Source organism: Vipera berus (genome assembly GCF_964194415.1).
Source record: "Vipera berus genome assembly, chromosome: 3".
Taxonomy (NCBI): domain Eukaryota; kingdom Metazoa; phylum Chordata; class Lepidosauria; order Squamata; family Viperidae; genus Vipera; species Vipera berus.
Window position 1 is genome coordinate 2328255 of NC_138204.1, and position 18867 is coordinate 2347121.

General features: G+C 50.2%; 1 protein-coding gene across 4 annotated transcripts; it reads left to right on the forward strand.

Moving 5' to 3' along the window:
- Nucleotides 1-42: 42 nt before the first annotated feature.
- On the forward strand, nucleotides 43-15515 carry PLAGL2 (PLAG1 like zinc finger 2). Of its 4 annotated transcripts, XR_014025917.1 has the most exons (5): nucleotides 43-278; nucleotides 5757-6110; nucleotides 6784-8166; nucleotides 9333-9439; nucleotides 10469-15515. XR_014025917.1 is itself a non-coding variant. In XM_081323792.1 (3 exons), exons 2-3 carry the CDS (start codon nucleotides 5857-5859, stop codon nucleotides 7988-7990), a joined length of 1461 nt encoding a protein of 486 aa, XP_081179918.1. In that variant the 5' UTR covers nucleotides 43-278; nucleotides 5757-5856; the 3' UTR covers nucleotides 7991-15515. The 4 variants fall into 4 exon arrangements, 2 of the variants coding, with proteins under 2 accessions (XP_081179918.1, XP_081179919.1); XR_014025916.1 differs by having other exon boundaries at nucleotides 6784-10113; XM_081323792.1 differs by having other exon boundaries at nucleotides 6784-15515.
- The last annotated feature ends 3352 nt before the right edge of the window (nucleotides 15516-18867 follow it).

Here is an 18867-nt window from a genome sequence, read left to right on the forward strand (position 1 = left end):
GCCCCTCCCGCCAGGCGCCGCGCGCGCCTGACAGAGCAGGACGGGGTGACTTCCGGTCTGGGCCGGAAGTGGCGCCATGGAGGCCTTGAGCGGCGCGAGCAATCCCGCCTGAGGAAAATCACAGGCTGCTGTTCCGGAGGCCTCGTCGCCTCCTTCCCTCCCGGTGCCGCCGCCCCGCCATGGGGCCTCTGCCTCGCCCCGGGCTCCTGCGGCAACCCTCCGGCCTTCCTCCCTTCCCTCCGGGCGCTCGAGGCGCCAGGAGGGGAGCCACGGCGGCGGTGAGCGCGGAAACGGAGCGGGAAAACGGCACAAGGAGGGCCGCGCGCGGGGAGGGGGGGAGGGAGGGAGGGAGGGAAGGAAGAGCGAAGCAGGCCGGGCGGGAGGAGGCTGCGCTCTCCAGGGCGCATGCGCGCTGCGTGAACGGCTCGGCGGGACGTTTCGGGCGCCCGTGGATGGGGGAGGGGCTGCTTGGCCTCCCCTCCCCCCTCCCGAGGCCAATGTGTGAGGGGGCCGTTTGTGAGGAAATCCAAAGGGAGGAGCAGAAACCATGAAGAGGGTCAAGGAGGCTCTCTTTATTTTCAGTTGGGGCCGCTTTATTTTGGCCTGGAGGGGTTTCTCCTGGAAGTGGGGCACTCTGGCCTTCCTCTGGGCCAGACTTTCTCCGTCTTGGCTGCTTGAAGATGGGTGGACTTCAATTCCCAGGCTAACTATGCTTATAGCTACCTGGGGGATTCTGGGAGTCGAAGTCCACCCATCTTAAAGCATGCCGGCTGGGGAATTCTGGGAGTTGAAGTCCACCTCTCTTAAAACGGTGGCTAGGGAATTCTGGGAGTTTTTTTTTTTTTTAATTCCATTTATATCCCGCCCTTCTCCGAAGACTCAGGGCGGCTTACAAGCTTAGCAGTAGCCTTCATTCTATGTATATGCCTGCTTATTAGGGCATTAGAGTTGAAGTCCTCCCCTCTTAAAGCATACCAGCTGGGGAATTCTGGAGGTCGAAGTCGACCCCTCTTAAAACAGGGTGGCTAGGGAATTCTGGGAGTTGAAGTCCACCCATCTTAAAGCATACTGGCCGGGGATTCTAGGAGTTGAAGTCCTCCCCTCTTAAAGCATAGCAGCTGGGGAATTCTGGGGGTCGAAGTCCACCCCTCTTAAAACAGGGTGGCTAGGGAATTCTGGGAGTTGAAGTACACCCATCTTAAAGCATACTGGCCGGGGAGTCTGGGAGTTGAAGTCCTCCCCTCTTAAAGCATAGCAGCTGGGGAATTCTGGGGGTCGAAGTCCACCCCTCTTAAAACAGGGTGGCTAGGGAATTCTGGGAGTTGAAGTACACCCATCTTAAAGCATACTGGCCGGGGATTCTAGGAGTTGAAGTCCTCCCCTCTTAAAGCATAGCAGCTGGGGAATTCTGGGGGTCGAAGTCCACCCCTCTTAAAACAGGGTGGCTAGGGAATTCTGGGAGTTGAAGTACACCCATCTTAAAGCATACTGGCCGGGGATTCTAGGAGTTGAAGTCCTCCCCTCTTAAAGCATAGCAGCTGGGGAGTTCTGGGGGTCGAAGTCCACCCCTCTTAAAACAGGGTGGCTAGGGAATTCTGGGAGTTGAAGTACACCCATCTTAAAGCATACTGGCCGGGGAGTCTGGGAGTTGAAGTCCTCCCCTCTTAAAGCATAGCAGCTGGGGAATTCTGGGGGTCAAAGTCCACCCCTCTTAAAACAGGGTGGCTAGGGAATTCTGGGACTTGAAGTCCACCCATCTTAAAGCATACTGGCCGGGGATTCTAGGAGTTGAAGTCCTCCCCTCTTAAAGCATAGCAGCTGGGGAATTCTGGGGGTCGAAGTCCACCCCTCTTAAAACAGGGTGGCTAGGGAATTCTGGGAGTTGAAGTACACCCATCTTAAAGCATACTGGCCGGGGAGTCTGGGAGTTGAAGTCCTCCCCTCTTAAAGCATAGCAGCTGGGGAATTCTGGGGGTCAAAGTCGACCCCTCTTAAAACAGGGTGGCTAGGGAATTCTGGGACTTGAAGTCCACCCATCTTAAAGCATACTGGCCGGGGATTCTAGGAGTTGAAGTCCTCCCCTCTTAAAGCATAGCAGCTGGGGAATTCTGGGGGTCGAAGTCCACCCCTCTTAAAACAGGGTGGCTAGGGAATTCTGGGAGTTGAAGTACACCCATCTTAAAGCATACTGGCCGGGGAGTCTGGGAGTTGAAGTCCTCCCCTCTTAAAGCATAGCAGCTGGGGAATTCTGGGGGTCAAAGTCCACCCCTCTTAAAACGGTGGCTAGGGAATTCTGGGAGTTGAAGTCCGCCCATCTTAAAGCATGCTGGCCGGGAATTCTGGGAGTTGAAGTCCTCCCCTCTCAAAACTGGGTGGCTAGGGAATTCTGGGAATTGAAGCCCGCCCATCTTAAAGCATGCTGGCTGGGGAATTCTGGGAGTTGAAGTCCACAGTAATTTTAATTTAATTTAATTTAATAATATTTATATACCACCCTTCTCCCTGAGGACTCAGGGCGGTTCACAGGGCAGAATAAAATACTAAATACAAACATTAAAAAGAGATTAAATGATTGCCCCAGTAGCCAAGGTTGAGAAAAGCTGCCCTAGATGGAGTCACATCTCAGGGCTGGAAGGTTTCAGATGCATCCAGTGGTGTCAGGAAGGCCTCTTCCCTCCTTCCTGCTTTGTGCAAACGCCTTGCTTGGTCTCTGGAGGTCCTGGGCAAGAAGCGGGCAGGTGCTCCCTCTAAGCTAGGGGTCTTCAAACTTGGCCCTTTGATGACTTGTGGACTTCAACTCCCAGAATTCCTTAGCCAGGCACGCTGGCTGAGGAATTCTGGGAGTTGAAGTCCACAAGTCATCAAAGGGCCAAGTTTGAAGATCCCCGATCTAAGCAGACAAAGGGCACAGATTCATTTGTTTTGCTGCCACAAGAGAAGACGACAAATAGGACTGTGGGGTCCTTGGAGCTCTCTGAGTTTGGTGGTTTTCTTACACACGTTTCATGACCCAATCAGGCGGCATCATCAGTGCTAGAAAGGGGGGGTGGGTTTGTTTCTGGAATGATGGAGGAAGAGGAGGACTCTGGACCCTTGGTGCTGTGGACGTTTCATTAGCCAAGGAGGGAACTTTATCAGTGTTAGAAGCAAAGGGAGGATTTGCAGAGAGGAGCTTGACTGGGGGGTCCTGGGGGGGGGTCTCTGAGCTTGGTGAGTTTCCTGCAGACATTTCAATGACCCAACTGGGTAATACCGTCAGTATTAGAAGGGCGTGGGATGTGCTCTCGGGTTTCCCTTCTAGCACTGAAGATGTTCCCTGGTTGTGTCATGAAATATCTGCAAGAAAGCAGCCCATCTCAGAGAGAATCAAAGACCCCACAATCCTGCTCTCCAGCAGCCCCACTCTCCCTTAACACTGGTGATGTTCCCTATTTAGTAGGGTCATGAAATACCTGTAAGAAAATGGCCCAGCTTAGAGGGCACAAAGGGCCTCTGCAAGAAAGCCACCCAGATCACCAAGGAACCCACAATTCAACGCTGAACTACGAGTGTTCTCTTCTAACAGAAATAGGACCGTTTCTTTAAAAAAAAAAATAGCAATGTAGGAGTCTGTAATACTTCCCCCCCACCCCAATAACATCTATTTCCTGTCTTAAAAGATTTCTTGTGTGATTCCTTTTATCTTTTAGGCGTGATGAAAAGTAGCTACAGATGCATAAGTGCCCACAAGTGTTTCCATGGAAGAAATGATGTGCATTTTGCAACTGTTTGCTGCAAAGGAGATTTTATGAGATATATAGAATGCTGGTTGGGATGATGATGATGATGATGATGATGATGATGATGATGATAATAAAGTTGGAAGGGGTCTTGGAGGTCGTCTAGTCCAACCCCCTGCTCAAGCAGGAAACCCTATACCATTTCAGACAAATGGCTGTCCAGTCTCTTCTTAAAAACTTCCAGTGTTGGAGCATTTCGCAGCTTCTGGAGGCAGGTTGTTCCGCTGGTTAATTGTTCTCACTATCGAGAAGTTTCTCCTTAGTTCTAGGCTGCTTCTCTCCTTGATGAGTTTCCATGATCCATTGCTTCTTGTCCTGCCTTCAGGTGCTTTGGAGAATAGCTTGACTGCCTATTCTTGGGGCAGCCCCTGAGATACTAGAAGACTGCTATCATGTCCCCCCTCGTCCTTCTCTTTGTTAAACTAGACCTACCCAATTCCTGCAACCGTTCTTCATATTTCTTTTAGCCTCCAGCCCCCTGATCCTCTTTGTTGCTCTTCTCTGCACTCTTTCTAGAGTCTCAACATCTGTTTTACATTTCCTACCTTTTAAATGAGGGAAGCTGCCCATCCCATTCGTTGATAACAGCGGGGGAGGGGGAAATAGGGAAAATTACTGGAGCTGGGGGCCTCTTTTCATCTCTTTGAGGTTATATGACCTTCTCATATTTGACTCACTTGGACTGGGTGCAACTGAGTGAAAAGTGGCCTTGTTTGCTCACCAAATTCCTAAGCAGGTACACAAACATTACGGCTTTCTGCCTGTGTGCCACCTGCACACCTAGTTCTGAATTAGAATAAAATCCTACTTTTTTCCAACAAAGACTGCGGTTTTTAAAATATCCGAGGAGCATATTTTCAGATTGAGTTGGTGGCGCTTTTACGGTACAGCAGATGCAATATTGTTCAGGTAAGAGAAGAGGGTGTGTCTTGTTGCAAGGAGCCGACACAGATAGTCCTTGACTTATGATTCACAGCCCAAAATTTCCGTTGCTAAGTGGGACATATGTTAAGTGAGTTTTGTCCCGTCTTACGACCTCTCTTGCCATGGTTGTTAAGTGAATCGGTGCGGTGATTAAGTTAGTAATACGGTTGTTAAGTGAATCTGGTTTACCCCATTGACTTTGCTTGTTGGAAAGTCACAAAAGGGGATGGCGTGACCCTGGGACACTGCAACCGTCATAAGTAAGAGTCAGGTGCCGAGCATCTGAATTTTGATCACGTGACCACGGGGGATGCTGCAATGGTCGTGTGAAAAACGGTCATGTCGCTTCTTTCAGTGTCACTAAATGAACGGTTGTAAGTCTAGACCAGGGGTCAGCAGCCTGAAACAGTGAAAGAGCCACTCGGAACCGGTTCCCTCACAAAAGGAAAAACTGGGGGCCGCAAAAAATGCATGCGCGTGCATGCGTGCATGCGCAGAACAGGGTTTGACTGAAGAGTGGAGCCAAGGCGAGATATGCACCTACCCTGCATATTTGAATTGATTGGTTGAACTTTTTTAGTCCCACTTTTTTTGGGGGGGGGCTGCACATGGCACATGAAAGAGCCGCATGCGTCTCCGGAGCCGTGGGTTGCAGACCTGTGGTCTAGAACCACCTGCAGTCAAGGAAGACCGATCTCGGTTGACTGTTTTATCTTTGAAGTCGTTTAGAAATAGCGTTAAGGCTTCGATGTCACGACCTTTGCAGCCTCCCCCTGGTCACGTGATCAGAATTGAGGCGCTTTGTCAACTGATGCATATTGACAACGGTCACAGCGCCCCCTCCCCCCCCGGGTCACGGGACCCCCTTTGGTGACCTTCCGACAACGGGGAAGCCAGCTTCGCTTAATGACCATGTTGCTAACTTTAGAGGGATGCTGCTTAGCTGTGGACATTTTGGGCTCCGTCGTGGTCGTAAGTCAAGGACGGGTCCTGCTGTGTGGTTGTGTGTCATTTTCCCCCCCTCCCCTTAACGAATTCCTTTGTTCCTTCCAGGATCCCAACTCTTTCTACTGAGGTCCTTGAAAAGGGTTACCAGTGAGATGCCCAAGAGCAGCGATTCTACTTTGTGTGGCCCTCCTCCGTCAGGCCTGCCATGACCGCATTCTTCACCAGTGTTCCCAATTGGATTCAAGATGCCAAGCAGGAAGAGGAGGAGGAGGTGGGCTGGAAACTAGTGCCCAGGCCCAAAGGCCGAGAGAGCGAGAGCCCGGGGAAGTGCCAGTATGAGCTGTCGGAAGCCGCCTTCCCTGGCGTGGAGAAGCTGAGAGCCAGCCCGGAACCGAGGCCCTATTGCTGCCCTCAGCTGCACTGCGGCAAGGCCTTTGCCTCCAAGTACAAGCTCTACAGGTAGGCCGGGCGATCGGAGGGGAGTTTGGGGCTGGGCTGGCCTGGGTTCAAATCCTCCGAGCTCACCTGGTTTGTGGGCGGGAGTCAGGGAATATTGGCAGGTAGGCCAAGCTGCCCAAGAGTCAGCTTGCAGGGGAGGTGGTTGGAATGGAAAGTTTAATAAATGAAAGAATGGAATGGATTGGACTAGAAAATATGGAATGGAATTAGAAATAGAATTAGAATAGAATAGAATAGAAAATATGGAATAGAGTAGAGTAGAATAGAATAAAAAAAACAGAACAGAATAGAATAAAAACAGAATAGAATTAAAAAAAATATTCTGTTCCATTCCATAATTCTATCCTTATTTCTTGCTCTGTTCTGTTCTATTCTTTTTTCTTATTCTGTTCTGTTCTATTCTTATTTCTTGTTCTGTTCTGTTCTATTCTTATTTCTTTATTCTGTTCTATTGTATTCTATCTATTCTTATTTCTTATTCTGTTCCATTCCATTCCACCCCATTCTGTTCTCCATTGCAATCTCCTATCCTATCCTGCTCTGTTCTGTTCTGTTCTCCATTCCCTTCCGTTCCTTGCTGCATTCCGCTCTCTTCCATTCACGTCCCCCCAAAGGCAGAGAGACGGCAGCCACAATTATTCTCCTCTTCCTTCTCCCTTCCCTTCCCGAAAAGGCACCTGGCCACCCACTCGGCCCAGAAGCCCCACCAATGCATGTACTGTGAGAAGATGTTCCACCGGAAGGACCACCTGCGCAACCACCTCCACACCCACGACCCCAACAAGGAAGCCCTCCACTGTCCCGAGTGCGGCAAGAACTACAACACCAAGCTGGGCTACCGGCGCCACCTGGCTATGCACGCGGCGGCCAGCGGCGACCTGAGCTGCAAGGTCTGCCTGCAGGTGTTCGAGAGCACCCAGGCCTTGCTGGAGCACCTGAAGGCCCACTCGCGGCGGCCCTCCGGCAGCGCCAAGGAGAAGAAGCACCCCTGCGACCACTGCGACCGGCGCTTCTACACCCGCAAGGATGTGCGGCGCCACCTGGTGGTGCACACGGGGCGAAAGGACTTCCTCTGCCAGTACTGCGCCCAGCGGTTCGGCCGGAAGGACCACCTGACCCGGCACGTGAAGAAGAGCCACTCGCAGGAGCTGCTGAAGATCAAGGCCGAGCCCGCGGACATGCTGGGCCTGCTCAGCTGCGGCTCGGCCGTGGCGGTCAAGGAGGAGCTCAGCCCGGTCTTGTGCATGGCCTCCCGGGAGGTGATGGGCGCCAAGGGCTTCCCTGGCATGCTGCCCATGGGCATGTACGGGGCGCACGTCCCGGCCCTGCCCGGCACAGGGATGCCCCCTTCCTTGGTGCCCAACCCTCTCCCAATGGGAATGAGCTATCCTCTGGAGCCCTCCTCCCCGCCACAGCCGCCCCCCAAATACCAGCTCGGATCTACCTCATACTTCCCCGACAAGATCCCCAAAGCAGAGGTGGACAGCTGCCTGGCAGAGCTGCCCGGAGGCCTTTCGCTGATCGCTGGCGAGCCCCCCTCCTCCCCGCCTCAGCCCGCCAGCCTGGAGGAGACCCTGCTCTCCAAGAGCCCGGCTCTCCTTTCCGAAGCTCTCTGTGCTGCTAACATGGATTTTTCCCACCTCCTGGGCTTCCTGCCCTTGAACCTGCCCTCCTGCAACCCGCCGGTCTCCTCGGCAGGCCTCGTCATGGGCTATTCCCAGGGAGAGACCCAATCCCTCCTCAGCGCTCTGCCGCCGCAGGAGCCCTCCCCGGGAAGCGGGCCCTCGCTCGGCTTTGGGGCCTTGCATCCCTTGCCCTCGATGTTCTCCCCGGGCCTGGGCGCCACCACGTTGCCACGTTTCCACCAAGCATTCCAGTAAGAAAGAGAGAGCGCCGGATGAAAGCAGAGCTTCTCCGGGCGCGTGGATTCGGGGCACCGCCAGCGCGCTCGGCTTTGTCGTCTTTCCAGGGGGGGGGGAAGCTGGAGGGGGGACTGGAACTTGTGTACGCCCCAGTCCTGGACAGGGGAAGTAGGTTGCAGTGAATAGAATTTCAGGTATTTTATTTTTTATTTCTTCCTTCTTCTTTTTACGTTGTTGGTCATCGGGAACCTCGCCAGAGTTTCCCCCCCCCCCAACTTCCGCAGTTTTGTGTCGCTTGGTCCGTGCGGCAGGAATTCCCTTTTCTCCTCCGCCCCATGACTCCCAGCGGCGGCGGGAGCGATTCCCGTGATGCCGCCTTCGTAAATCGAGACTCTTTCTTCCACCACCACCCCTCCCTTGGAGCCGTTTCCCGACCACGCCTGGCTGCAGGATCATGTTTACCCCACCATTTCCCACTGTTACGAATCAGGTAGTGCCGCAGGGACCGTCAGGGTCTCCGGCACGGCGAAGGCACTGTTTACACCGTGAAACTGGCTAGCTCCGGTTTCACCTCACTACTACTTCCATATCTTCCCCTGTGGGGAAATCAAACTGACTGGGAATGGCTTCAGCTTTTGCCAATTTAGTTTAGCACTCTAGTGGGTTGTGTTTTGTTTTTGATTTGTTTTTTCCCCTCCCAGATCTCCCAGCAGGTCAAAAGAATCCTCCAACAGGAGAATCCTCACTGTGATTGATTGGGTTTCCCCCCCCCCCCCGTTTTTTTTTTTTTGGAGTGGATTTTCCAAAGGATGTTAGGGTCTAGCGACAGCAGCCATCAACCATGGCCTCTTCCTGAAAAGACTTACCGATCAAGAGTCAGGCCCATCATTCTGTTCGGCTGAGATTTCCATTTTTTGCCCCTCTTTATTTTCCTTCTAAATCTCCTCGGCCGTTTGGACACAAGCAAGCTTATGGAGGGATGATGGCGTTTGGCCTTTGGGGCTCAAAAGTTTTGTTTCAGCTTCTTGGTGCCTTCAGGGCAATTCTCAATAGCGAGTGTGCAAATCACCTTTTCACCAGCAGCAACCACGCCCCCCCCCCGCCCGAGCCACAGCCCCAGCCTGAGCACGCCAGCCTTTCAGGAAGGAGAAAATATGTGGGGTGCAGCGGAGGTGAGGCAGCCTTGCTTTCTGCTGACTCAAGATCCCTTGCTTCTTAGCGGGGAAATCAATGACCTTTGTTGAATAGGGGGAGTTTAACCCAACGGCCTCTTGTTTTCACGCCCCCTTCCTCCCTGCAAGGTTGGCTCGCCTCCTCTTCTGCTGCAGAGCCCTGATGCTCCCTTCTGTCTCCCTGCAAGGTGCCCATGCTCTGGCCTTTCGGGCCTCACATCCCTAGTGTGAACTCGGCACAGAGCAAAAGTCAGAAGGAGGATCGTGGCCTGTGGCGTTGGCTTTTGCCAGGAAGGTAAATCCATGCAGAGGAGAAGCCGGGAGGCCGGAGAGCCACTCCCAGTCACCTGGTGCCTGCCTCAGCAAGTGATGGGCGATTCGGAGAAGGTCGAGATGGCAAGAGAGAGCCAAGTCCTCTGTTGCGCTTCCCCTAGTGCAGTTTCCCAGCCTTTCCAGTGTTGCTGTCTGGGGGGCGGAGGGGGATGGGTTGGTTCTGCAACCGGGCGAGTAGCTCCCTTTGCACGAGGGGCGAGCACGCACGCCTGCCGCTGGAGCCTGCGCATGTGCCCACTGCTCGTGCAGAGAGGGTGCTCGCCCACCCCTGCTTCTATGCCTCGGTTTCAAATGGCTCACGGCCCGGGAGTGGGCCGTGGCTCCGGGGTTGGGGACCCCCTCGCCCTAGCGTCTGCCTGCTGTCTTCTTTCTCCTTCATTTCTTTGCAGGCTTAATTCAGAGACGTCCGGCCTCCCAATCTCCCCAAGGGCTGCAGGACGTCACCAGGAACGGGTGGCGGGAGGTGCCCCATTTTTTTCAGGGAGGAAAACGAGCCTGCTCAGAATGTCACCCGTCATTGATTTAATCCCGGGGGGGATTAAATATGGGAATGGCAGGGACTTTCCAAGGTGTCCTGTTCCCCTACTCGCCCTTAACTCTGCCCTCCCCAGCTGGGGGCGCTCGTGCAAATTCCAGGTCAGCCATCTCTGTTTTACTTCCCCGTAGTTTCCTGAGTAAGCAGTCTTACTATGTATTACAGTGAATACCTCATGATAAAGGCCTCTGCTCTTAACCCCTCATGCCTCTTCAGTGGCTGCCGGAGGCCTCATTTGGGGAGGGTCCACCTCCATGCATTTCAGGGGTATCCCCACTGGCCCCTTCCTTTTACCTCACTGTGTAGGGAGCAGAGCTAAGGGGGCCTGCCCTGGCTCTCCTACTTGCCAAGATACGCTAAGGTGATCTCTGCGGTAACGCCTCTGGTCTCTTTCAATGCCTGTCCATAGCAGATGCTTTTTTAAAAAAAAAATCTATTTCTTCTTTGTAATTCCAGATTGCTTTCCATCCCCGTCGGCTTCAGGCCTTTGCCGCTTCATAGGCAGGATCCCGTCTGTGCCAGGCGTGTAGGCCTTCTACGTCGGGCGCAGGCAGCCTTTTCTTTCTCGCGGCGTGTCCTTCGCGATCTGTCTCAAAAGGTTTTGTATAAGACTTACCTCATCGATGGCATGTGGCATTGAGTTCCACAGGCCCTGCTTCCTGGGTCTTCGCGGTAAGACGTTGCCTTTCTGATTTCAGCATGTGCCTTCTTGCCCTGGAGAACGGCTGGGCGTCTCCTGATGGTTTCAGCATTTTTAAATACCTCGGTTTGCATTTCCTGTTACTCCCTGTCCAGATACGAGTTGCACATTGTGCTCTTATGCAATCCTCACATCCCTACCTCAAAACCTACGAGAAGGAAAAAAGATGATTCCACGTTCCAGTTTCTCCAAGATGGCATTGGACTTAAGACATAAAGCTGATTCCAGAGAACCTGTTGGCTTAGTTTGCAGCTTCGGGCACTTGCTGTCTCTTCTCTGTCCTTCAGCTCGATCGTTTTAGCAAACGCGACGCGCAAGCGTGTGTTCCGGCTCATAAACCCTCCTGCTCTGTCGGGGCTGCTTGTCTCTTTGTTTCACTACCCAACCAAAGATAATTAAAAACAACAACAAAGACAGAGCATTTCTGTCCGTATCAAAAGACGACTCTTTCCTAAGGAGAAAAATGGGTTTTTATTTCAGCCCTAGATTCAACGCCGATGCTGAAACATCAGCAGTGGTTTGGGCGAGTCTTCTATTCAGCCTGATTGCTGCTGCTGCTGTAGAAAATGGCATTAAGTTTTTTTTTAAAAAAAAACCTACAAGAAAAGATGGGGGAGATATAAGCTTCAGTCATCTTTCTTACAAAAGAGCTGTAAGATCAAATATTCCTAAGTACTACTGACCCACTCTCTCTCTCTCTCTCTCCAAACTTCAGTTTTCCAAAGAAAGGTGGTGATCCTGCAGAGTGGCCCACAAATATTTTGGGTTTTGTTTTTTTGGGGGGGTTTTCTGCGGCACAATGGGCAATGAAAAGGAATCTTGTTTAGCCTTTTGGTGAGGTGAAGGACCTAAAAGGGGTCTTTATCCATGTAGCTACAGGTGTAGCCTTTTAAAGAACAGATGGTATAAAATTGTGCCTCGCCAATCCAGGAGTGCGTTGCGGCTTGTATTTTACTTAGAGTAGACCCCTGTGAGTGAAGAATTTCTGTTAATAGAAAATGAAGTGGTCCTTTCAATCACGGTGTTGAAGAAAAACAACAACAACCCAGAATGAGGGAAAATAGGATATTTCTCTACTGTGGGGGGAAAAGATAGTTGCTGTTCTATGTGGCTCTCAATTTCGAACGAAAGTGCTCCTGGTTTGGGGGGGGGAAGGAGAGAGGACTTTGTAAATGTTCACCCTGGAGTAAAATTAACCAGACTTGAAGTCAGTATCCTGATCAATTTCACTGCTGGCGAATGAGCACTTAAAAAGGAGGATTGGGCGTCTGCCTTTGCCAGGGGAGGGAATCTGTGATCTTCAGAGAAGATCTTCATTTGTACGTGACCTTAGATGTTTTGGGGCACAGGAAAAATTGGAGAGTTCTTGCTTTGCCAGTTAATATTTCCTTTGGGTGATGGGTTTATGGGTTAAATTGACATTCTCCCCTACTGGCAAGGAAATATAAACCATAAAGTGGGGGAAATTCTATTTAAACTCTGTCTGGGTTGGCAACCAACTGGCCTTTAATTAATTGTGCTTTCCAAATAGCCATTCTAAAAAAATGTCTTTCAGTTACGTCCTTTCGAATGGTAGTTTGCGGAAGCATCTCTTGTTCCTTTAAGTAGGATTTGTTTTCCTGGCATGCGTTTTATTGCCGCTGAGCTGTTTGCCTGAGACGGCAAAAAAGGTGTTCCCCTCTCTTCCTCCCGAGGAAGGAGAAGGTAGCATTGGGATTTTTCCCAAGCTCCTCGAATTTACAACGGATAGCTCACTATGGGGTGATCCTTTCTAGGTCCTGAAAGATACGATAGGATCAGATCTTTGGGGTCAGGTCAGATCTTTGGGATCAGATGCCAGCTGCACAAAAACCGATAACAGAAAGGTGATTTTAAGACATAGTCAAGGACAGGAGGGGTCAGCCATGGCAACTTCGCAACCTGTGGGCTTCCAATTATAAATCTAATAAATTAAATAAATTCCCGGAATTCCTGAGCCGGCGGTAACATTCAAAAAACAGATGGTGATTCTGTAGAGTGGCCCACAAAACATATTTTGGGTTGTTTTTTCCCCTGTGGCACGATGGGTAATGGAAAGGAAGCTTGTTCACTCTTAGGGAGTCCTAAAAGAGTATTCAGATGGCTACAGGTGTAGCCTTTTAAAGTGCAGAGAGTATAAAGTTGTGCCTCTCCAATCCAAGGAAGTGACTTGTATTCCTCGGCAAGGGAAGAACTGGCTGTCTCAGGAATTCTGGGAGTTGAAGTCCACGGGTCGTAAAGTCGCCATAGTTGATCACCCTGGTCAAGAGGAATCCATGTAAGGCGCTTTTGTGTGACCCTTTTTCCTACTCGGTAATCTCGTCTCCTTTGAACCATTTTATTAAGGAGAGTTGTTGCTGTGGTGGCGCAGTGGTTAGGATGCAGCGTTGCAGGCTAACACTGCCGACTGCCAGCAGTTCGATCCTGACCGGCTCCAGGTCGACTCAGCCTTCCATCCTTCCGAGGTCGGTAAAACGAGGATCCAGATTGTCGGATACCCTGACTCTGTGAGCCGCTTAGAGAGGGTTGCAAAGCACTGCGAAGCGGCAGATAAGCGCTATTGCTATTTTGCACTCTCGGCGCCAGGTTTAGCTCGTGTCTTTGGTCTCTGTGTGTGTGTGGGGTTTTCTTTTTCTTCCACCCAAATTTTGCTTTCGTTGGCTTTGTTGGCTCTTTTGTGAAGCTAAATCCACAGGACATTCAAAGCTCTTTGTTCAGAGTCATTTCTTCCCTTTTGCTTAGCAGTAAGCAGAGTGTTGATCTGTTTCCGGTGTATATAGTGAATTGTTTCTCTTCGGCTGGCTGAAATCCTGAGATTTTATTTTCTTTTTTCCCCCCCTCCTAAAAGAGCAAATTACTCAGGATTTGAGAGCAACACCTACTGGGTGCTCCTGTTCCCTGTGGTATTCCACCCTTCCCTTTTGTAATTCAGAATATGCCTTGGATTCAGCGGGTTGCCCATCCTAGGAAAACGTCCCAAATTCTTCCCTCTCCGCCAGTGGGATTAATTTTAATCTCCCCCTTAAGAAAGAGGCCCTACAGTAGTCCTAATGGCTTTTAGAGTGATCTATGGGAATCAATAACTTAAAACTGAAAATAACCCCATGAAGGGGAAGTATTTTAAGCGAACTCTGTAATAAGCGGTCAACTTTCTCTCTCTTTGCTATTTGTTTTCCTCGGGAATTATTTTATTTGATGACACCCCCCCTTTCCCCCGTCCCGTGATTCTGCTTTGTTTGAAGACTTTATGCATTTGATACTAGGGGGGGTATGAATTTATTTTGGATGACAGATCCCACTGTCCCCTTATAGCAGTTAAGGCCAATAAAATCCAAACTCCCTGGAAAATATCCGCCTCTCTGTTGGGCCCACAGCTATTCCACGAACTGAATCGGAGCGTTCCCCTCTCCCGTTTGCACGTTCTGTAATAAAGAATCCAACTTCTCACAATGATTTAATGTGGTTCCTTACCTTGGGACTTCATGCCCAAGATGACGAGCCAAAAAAAGATTCGGAACGGGACAATTTGGTGTGGCCAACTCAGCGTAGACATGGCGGGACAATTCAACAATTTTAAGTATTTACACTGATTTTTTTTTTAAAAAAAATAATACAATTTTTTGTCGTTCAACATTTCATTTTAACCCACCTCCCACCCCACCCCCCCCATCGCCTCCTCTGCCTTTAATGATTCTGTTCCACCATTTCTTCAGGATTTAGTGTTAACTCGTGACCCGCGGCGAGTTGTCGGCTGCGCCAAGTTATCCAGGGCCCAAATGGGTTGCTTCTTCAAGCTTTTCAGTCACCCCAAAGTGAGGCAAATATTCCCCCCCCCTTTTTAAAAAAAGATGAATCAAAAGCCCCATTTTGGGAGGGGGGGGTCGGTTCTCAAACTCCCTGGTGTTAAAATTTCCGACAATTGTGGTTTGGGTTCTAAACAAAACAAAAGCAATACCGATGTGGTGTGTTAAATTATATGTAGCCCCCTCTTCCAGGTGTTTGCAACAGGTGTTCCTTGCAGTATAGCCCCCTCTTCCAGGTGTTTGCAACAGGTGTTCCTTGCAGATGGATTACAAAACGGCAGGGAAGACCCACGCTGGCCATTTGGGAGGAGGAAGAGAGGGGATGTTGACCTCCTCACACCCACCCCACAAATAATTCCCCAAAGCTTCAGGGTTTACGAACTTTCGGTCGGCCTGTCTTGAGGATCGAACAGCTGGCCTCTTGGTATCCTTGCCGATTTGAGGGTCACGCATGCTAGGCCTTACCTGTGCAAGAGAGAGGTCACCTGGGAGGACAGGTGTCTCACCTTGATTTGAAGAGGAAGTAGGATTTCAGTCCTTCTGTTGACTCTCTGCAATGATTGGACGAGCAGACCACAAGTGGTCCAGGTTGAGAAACAGTGGCTTACACAGGTGGCTTTGTTGTACAGAGGAATTTTGTGTGTGTGTGTTTTAAATCAGAGCCCGCCCACCCTCCGTCCCTCTTTCCCCCTGCCTGACATGGAACCCCCTCACCCAACTGAGCACTTTTTTCTTCTCTCCCCCCCCTAAACACAGCAAATGACCTCTTTTGATCGGAGTAATGTAGGACTTCTTTCAAGTCCCGGTTTTGACAAGATTTTTTTGAAGTGCCATTAGGAAACATTTAACAGCTCATCAACTGTTCAGTTAGGTTTTTCTTTTTCGTCTTACAGAATTAAGTTTTAAAAGGAAAGAGGGTGTCTGTTTTTTTTTGTTTTGTTTTTTTTAAATGAAATTGCTTATTAAAAGGTTTGAAGTATGACACCTTCTGTTTTTGTTTTTTTTTTCCCTGGTGTCGGGCAGAAATGACCAGGTGTGTTAAGTAGAATCCACGACTGGGCTAAAGTAATAAAGTTCTACATTTAGGCAAGAAAAACGAAATGGACAGGTATAGTATAGGTCAGGGGTAGGCAACCTCGGCTCTTTTATGACTCATGGACTTCAACTCCCAGAATTCCTGAGTCAGCTATGCCACGAGAGTCATAAAAGAGCCGAGGTTGCCTACCCCTGGTATAGGTGGTACCTTGCTCAATAGTAGTAACTGTGAGATGGATCTCGGAGTCCTAGTGGACAATCACTTAAACATGAGCCAGCCGTTGTGCGGCAGCTGCCAAAAAAGCCAACACCGTGCTAGGCTGCATTAACAGAGGGATAGAATCAAGATCACGTGGAGTGTTAATATCACTTTACAAGGCCTTGGTAAGACCACACTTGGAATCCTGCATCCAGTTTTGGTCACCATGATGTAAAAAATATGTTGAGACTCTGAAAAGAGTACACAGAAGAGCAGCAAAGATGATTAGGGGACTGGAGGCTAAAACATACAAGGAACAGCTGCTGGAATTGGGTCTGTCTAGTCTAATGAAGAGAAGGACGAGGGGGGACATGACAGCTGTCTTCCAGTATCTCAGGGGCTTCCCCAAAGAAGAGGGAGTCAAGCTATTCTCCAAAGCACCTGAAGGCAGCACAAGAAGCAACGGATGGAAACTCATCAAGGAGAGATGCAACCCGGAATTAAGGAGAAACTTCCTAACAGTGAGGACAATCAACCAGTGGAACAACCTGCCTCCAGAAGCGGTGAATGCGCCAACATTGGATGTTTTTAAGAAGAGACTGGCCAGCCATTTATCTGGAACAGTATAGGGTCTCCTGCCTGAGCAGGGGGTTGGACTAGAAGACCTCCAAGGTCCCTTCCAGCTCTGTTAACATTCTGTTATAAGTGTGAATTGCTTTTGCACAGAAAGGAAGGACTGCTCCTTACACATGTAGCAAAGATAGTCCTCGGCTTACAACCCCAACTGGGACCAGAATTCCTAGGGAAGAGGGTGGTTAAGCGAGTCATGTACCACTTTTTCCCCACAGTCGTTAAGCGAACTGCACGGTCGTTACGTGAATCCAGCTTCCCCTCCTTGACTTTTCCTTGTTGGAAGCCGGCTGGGAACATCACAACACGTGTCTCCTGCTTGAGCAGGGGGTTGGACTAGATGACCTCCAAGGTCCCTTCCAACTTATTATTATTATTATAAATACACGTCAACTGCCGAACGCCCGTGACAATGGGATGCTGTGACGGTCATAAAAGCGAGGACCAGCCGTAAGCCCCCCTTTTTTCAGGGCTTTTATAACTTCAGGGGCTAAACAAACGGTTGCAAGTCTACCTGTCGTAGTTTGCCACATGGGAAGGTGGGTTGAAAGTCCCCCAGCCAGGTTTTTAAAGGGGTTTTAAAATTCTCTGCAAAACGGCCTCATTGACTTGTTCTAGTGCAAAACCAATCAAAACCAGTGGTGCACTAATAAAGTGCTATTTTTCAATAAAACAATAAAAATAGTAGTCGGAGGACCCTGGAGGTCTTCTAGTCCAGCCTCCCCACTCAGGCAGGAGATGCTATAAGCCAGGTTTCAGAGTGACAGAGTCGGAAGGGACCCTGGAGGTCTTCTAGTCCAACCCCCTGCTCAGGCAGGAAACCCTAATACCATTTCAGACATTTCAATCTCTTTAAAAACCTCCCGTGTTGTCCTCTTCTGTTTAAATTCTGACTGGGATTAATTCTAATTGAGTTTAACTTTTTCAATTTCAACTTTTTGAACGTTAAGTTTTAACTTTGGATGTCCGAATCCAGAAGACGCTAAAAAAAAAAAAGGCCACTTCTCTAAGGAAACACGAGACTAGTAACAGCTAACTGCTGTCCACAACTCCTCAAAGGCCAAAATAAAGGAACGGGGTGTGGTGTCGAAGCCAGGCTGGCCTACAAATGGGGAAACAACCAGCCAGGAACGGCGTCGCTGCTTCAGCTGCATGAGGCCTGCGCGTTTCTCTTAAAAGTTGTGCTGACGGTTGGCAACCACAATCACACTGGGCGAAAGGTTGCAGCTGTCCTGTGAGGGCGAGGGAGTGATCACAGGCTTTGCAGCCCTCAATTTCCAATCTTAAGGGATTTATTTATTTATTTATCCTTGTGGGAGAGAACCCCAATAAAGGTAGTCCTCAACTTACGGCCGCAAATGACCCCACCAATTTACATTGCTAAGGGAGACATTCGTTAAGTGAGTTTCACCTCGTTTTACGACTTTTTCTTGCCACAGTTGTTAAGTGAATCCCTGCAGTTGTTAAGTGAACCATGCCATCATTCAGCCAGTCCAGCTGTTGTGATTCCTCGCCAGCCAATGGATCCGGCAGCCAAGTCTGAGGAATCAGAGGAGGAGGAGGAGGGGGGGCCTGGAGTGACATCAGAGCCAGAGGAAGGCTCTGAGGAGCTCCGAGACTCACAGTCGGACGAGGAGCCCGGCCCCTCTACTCGCGCTTATGCTGTGACACGGCTGTGCTGGGAGCCTGAGTTGGACAGCGATGAAGCACAGCTGGGAAATATTCAGGATGCACGAAAGCGCCGGCAAGAGAAGCGAGTAGGACAGAGGGATGCAGTGGGGCGGCTTCAAAGGCAAAGGAGAAGGCGTTAGGAAGCCACGCCTGGGCTGAATGATAAAAGGGAAGGTGTGGGAGGTGCTGGTTGCCGAAGGCAGCCGTTCGTGTGGAGGATGGAGTTTCTGTGGACTGTGTTTGCTCGCCTTGGACGTTGACTCAGCTCTGTGGAGAACAAAAGGGGTTGGTTTTTCTTGCGGTTCTGCCTGTTTCTTGGAAGAGGGGATTCTCCTTCTGAGCGTAACCAGGACTCACGTAGGCTGGGTCAGAACAGGGTTGGACTAGATGACCTCCAAGGTCCCTTCCAACTTTATCATTATTATTATTAACCCCAGCTGAGAAGGTTGCAGAGAGTGATCACATGACCCCAGGATGCTGCTACTGTCGTAGGTCCATGCCAGTTGCCTGGATTTTAATCACGTGACCTTGGGGATGTTGCAACGGTTTTCAGCCTGACAAACCGGTCATAAGTCGTCTTTTTTCCCCCAATAAAATTGTACGGGTAATCCTCAACGACCACAATGGACCCCCAAACCTATGTTGTTACAATCTGTTGAGCGAGCTTTGCCCCCTTTTTACCACTTTTCGTGCCGCAGTTGTTAAGTTGAATTCCCTGCAGTTGTTAAATTGGTAACGCGGTTGTTAAGTGAATCTGGCTTCCACCCCATGGACTTTGCTCGTCAGAAGGTCCCCAAAG